This window comes from Solanum tuberosum, unplaced genomic scaffold (genome assembly GCF_000226075.1).
Source record: "Solanum tuberosum cultivar DM 1-3 516 R44 unplaced genomic scaffold, SolTub_3.0 scf00549, whole genome shotgun sequence".
Taxonomy (NCBI): Eukaryota; Viridiplantae; Streptophyta; class Magnoliopsida; order Solanales; family Solanaceae; genus Solanum; species Solanum tuberosum.
This window is the reverse complement of record NW_006239490.1, coordinates 284769-288238: the sequence shown is the minus strand read 5'-3', so window position 1 is coordinate 288238 and position 3470 is coordinate 284769. Positions and strand designations below refer to the sequence as shown.

Sequence of the window (3470 nt, the reverse complement as noted above, 5' to 3'; positions counted from 1 at the left end):
TGGTTTGTAAGAAATGTATGCAAAAGAAGGGAAGAATTCGATGCAGAAAAATGAGAGAAAACCTCTCTATTTATAGCCAACAAAGGGTAAAGGTCACAACCCTTTGGAAAGAAGACAACCTTTCAGAAAGGTCACAACACTTTGGAAAAGGCATAACCTTTCAAACGGTCACAATCCTTTAGAAAGGACACAACCTTTCATAAAGTTTACAACTCTTCGGCATAGTCACAACCCTTCATTTCCTGTTCACACCTTTAAAACCCAACACTTTGTTCTCCGGTCAAAATTAGACTTCTATCAATTAACTCTTATAGATACTCCTCTGCCACCACTTCTAACTTTTTATTGCTTCTTGCCTTTACGAATTCCTCAGCAATCCATGGCCTAATCAACTTGTAAACATCAATCTCTCTGTCTTCTCGAAAACCTCCAATGTAGAGAAAACAAGCCCTCAAATATTGGGGCAAGTAGTTGTAGCTCAGAGAAAGAATTGATTGGCATCGTTCAGATACCATACCAAAGAATGAGTCCAGATTTTCCTCAACCTCCTTCCAATTGTCATGCGTTAAGTCCATTTTTACAAGAAGTCCAGCAACGACAACAATAGAGAGAGGTAATCCTTGACATTGTTGTACAATATGCTTCCCTATTTCTTTTAGAAGAGGAGGACAATGATCTTTTATGAATATTTTTTTGGTGAATAGATTCCAACTATCTTCTAGACTTAGGAAAGACTTACTATGAGGCAGAAAATCAGGGTTGTTGACATAATCAGCAACATACTTGAGCTGAGTGGTTAATAGAATTCGGCTTTTATTGTTATCTTTGGGAAGTATTCTTTGGATTTGGTCCCATGCCTCAGTACCCCAAATATCATCTATGACAATTAGAAATCTCCTACCCTTCAGGCCTCTATACACAATCTCCATTAGTTCACCATTGCTTGTTTCTTGCTTGCTTCCAGTAATTGAAGAGACAAGTTCAAGAAGCATTTGTCTCTCACTGTATTCTTGAGAGATAGTGACCCATGCTTGTTATCAAATCGAGAACGAATGTATGAATCATCATAAACTTTTCTGGCAAGAGTTGTCTTACCTATACCTCCCATACCAAAAATTGGTATGACAGGTAACTCGTCTGTTTGGGCAGTGAGGCGATCAAGTATGGTGTTGAAGTCATCCTCCATCCCAACAATACTATTTTCCTCAATTGTACTTTTTTCTGGTGAGGAGAGAGTTACTGCGGATTTGCTTCCATGCTTGTTAAACTCATTCTGCATCACCTCTTGCCTGAGAGAATCAACATCTTTTTCCACTTGTACCAATTCTTCCTCAAAGAATTTACAAGCCCCTTCTTTATTCTCTGTGCAATCTGCTAAAACGATACTTCTTAGGCTTAAATCAACTTTATCTTCTGCTTTGTATATTACATCTCTGATCCTCTTTTCTATAAACTTAAGAGTTTCAATATCCTTTGTGGTAGTATTGTCAAGGAAAAGTTGCAGAGCAGAAAGATTTTGATAGAGAGATTGAAGATGTTGTGTAGAGCATGGACAAACGAAAGATTGATTAGGTTTGAAGAGTTGTTCCAATGTATACATAAGTGAAGAAAGAGCGGCAGAAGCCATTTCTGAAGGATTTAATCTCCCTGCTTTAGTAGCTTTGTTTTGTGCAAATGATTAACTTTTTTCTATAATCTTTTGCACACTGAAGAGGATAAGAAATGTGTGCTTTAGAATGGTCCATATATACCTGACCTTTCAAAATTTTTTTAAATTTTTTTTTTATATAAAACCAATCTATATCTATATCTATATTACCTTAGAAGCATGAATTCCTAACTTGAATGTTAAATTACTAAAATATCCTTAACTTAGGTAGTGACTTTTTCGGTGAGTGTTGTGACTTTTATGATAAGTTGTGACTTTTTTCAAAGGGTTATGATTTTTCCATGATTTGTGACTTTTCCAAAGAGATGTGACTTTTTCAATAAGTTGTGACTTTTTCAAAGGGTTGTGACTTCTCAGAAAAGTTATGACTTTTCAGATAAGACACAAAAAACATTTGTTCATACTACCCTTTGTTGACTATAAATAGAGGGATTTCTCTCATTTTTCAACCACAATTTTTTTAATAATCTAAGCATGACCAACTTTACTAATACATATATCTTATTCGGTACTATTTTTATACCGTACCATGCCAAGCGACTCTTCATTCTCATAATCACAAAAAAGTTAATTATTATCCTTGCCGTTCTTTATATTAATTTCTTCATATTAATGCCTATTATTAAAAAAAGGATAATGCATAAGTACTGTTTTATTTAAAAAGATATGTAAAAGGAAAAATGACCGAGTTTTGAAAAATCGATTAAACTTATAGTTAAAGAGTAATCAAATTTTCAAAAGAACAGAGTCGCCACTTAATTTTTAGTAAAAAATCAAGAAAAAATACAAGATTTTTTCAAAATGATTTAAACAGATAAAATCAATTAGAAAAAGGGTTACGAGTTCAAATGTACATTCCGAGAAGGTGTTAGGCCCTCGGAATGTCCGCTAACTCGCGGTTGACCGACGATCTGACCAAAATGCTTTTGACTAATTTTGAAATTTTATCTAAGTAAAAGAATTCATTTATTTTAACTAATTTTATTGAGATTTTAACCAAGTAAAAAAAAAACTCATTTATTTAAACTAACTTTTTTGAAGTTTTAACTAGGTAAGAGAACTTATTTACTTTATAACTAACTTTGAAATTTTGACTAAATAAAGGACTTATTTTTTTAAAAATTTTAATTAGGTAAAAGAACTTATTTATTTTAACTAATTTATTTATTACTATTATTATTATTTTTTTATCATTTCTATTTATCTTAAGGGAAATGAGACTAAATGGGGTTTTTCTAAGGAGAAGTAACTTAGCGACGAGACAAATAATAGAATTAAAACTAAGTATGAAATCTACATATTTTAATTTAACATTGGGCCAAATCTACATATATATATATATTATATATGTGAAATGGTGATCTTTGGGTATTTAATTAAATTGAACCATAAGATAATCAAAGTGTTAGTCAAATAGAATAAAATAAGTAAGAGAGGGAAGGGAAATATTCAACTTTGGACCTATTATAGCCCAGAAACATTGGGCCAAAGATGCTGATTTTTGGACTTTGAAATCCATTCCCGTTTTTTGTATACACAAGTTGTATATCGGTGCATACAACTCGTATATTGGCCCCGTTTCCTGTATCTCGAGCTGCATACCGAATGTATACAACCCACTTCAACTTTCAACACCTGTATTTCGAATTTATGCCTAGTATTTCCGCATTCGACTTGTATATCATTGTATATTTGCATATATTTTGCATATTCCTCTGTACACAACGTGATACAGCCTGCTTTTGGACTTCTGGGGGCCTGTTTCAGCTTCTTTTTCATCGAAAATATGAGGATGACTCGA

At 33.0% G+C, this 3470-nt stretch overlaps 1 protein-coding gene across 1 annotated transcript; it reads right to left on the bottom strand.

Annotated features, from left to right (window-relative positions):
* Window positions 1-308: 308 nt before the first annotated feature.
* Window positions 309-1627, bottom strand: LOC107058625 (putative late blight resistance protein homolog R1A-10). The gene is made up of 2 exons (XM_015304544.1): window positions 1096-1627; window positions 309-1009 (listed from the first exon to the last, which is right to left on the bottom strand). The coding sequence occupies exons 1-2, from the start codon at window positions 1625-1627 to the stop codon at window positions 309-311; spliced, it is 1233 nt and encodes a 410-aa protein (XP_015160030.1).
* Between the last annotated feature and the right edge of the window lie 1843 nt (window positions 1628-3470).

Excerpts from the sequence above, each read along its gene's own strand:
- LOC107058625 (XM_015304544.1), bottom strand. The coding sequence starts at position 1,627 with ATGGCTTCTGCCGCTCTTTCTTCACTTATGTATACATTGGAACAACTC. Across the intron at positions 1,010-1,095 it reads TTTTGGTATGGGAGGTATAG|AATACAGTGAGAGACAAATG; the intron begins GTAAGACAACTC and ends CTATCTCTCAAG.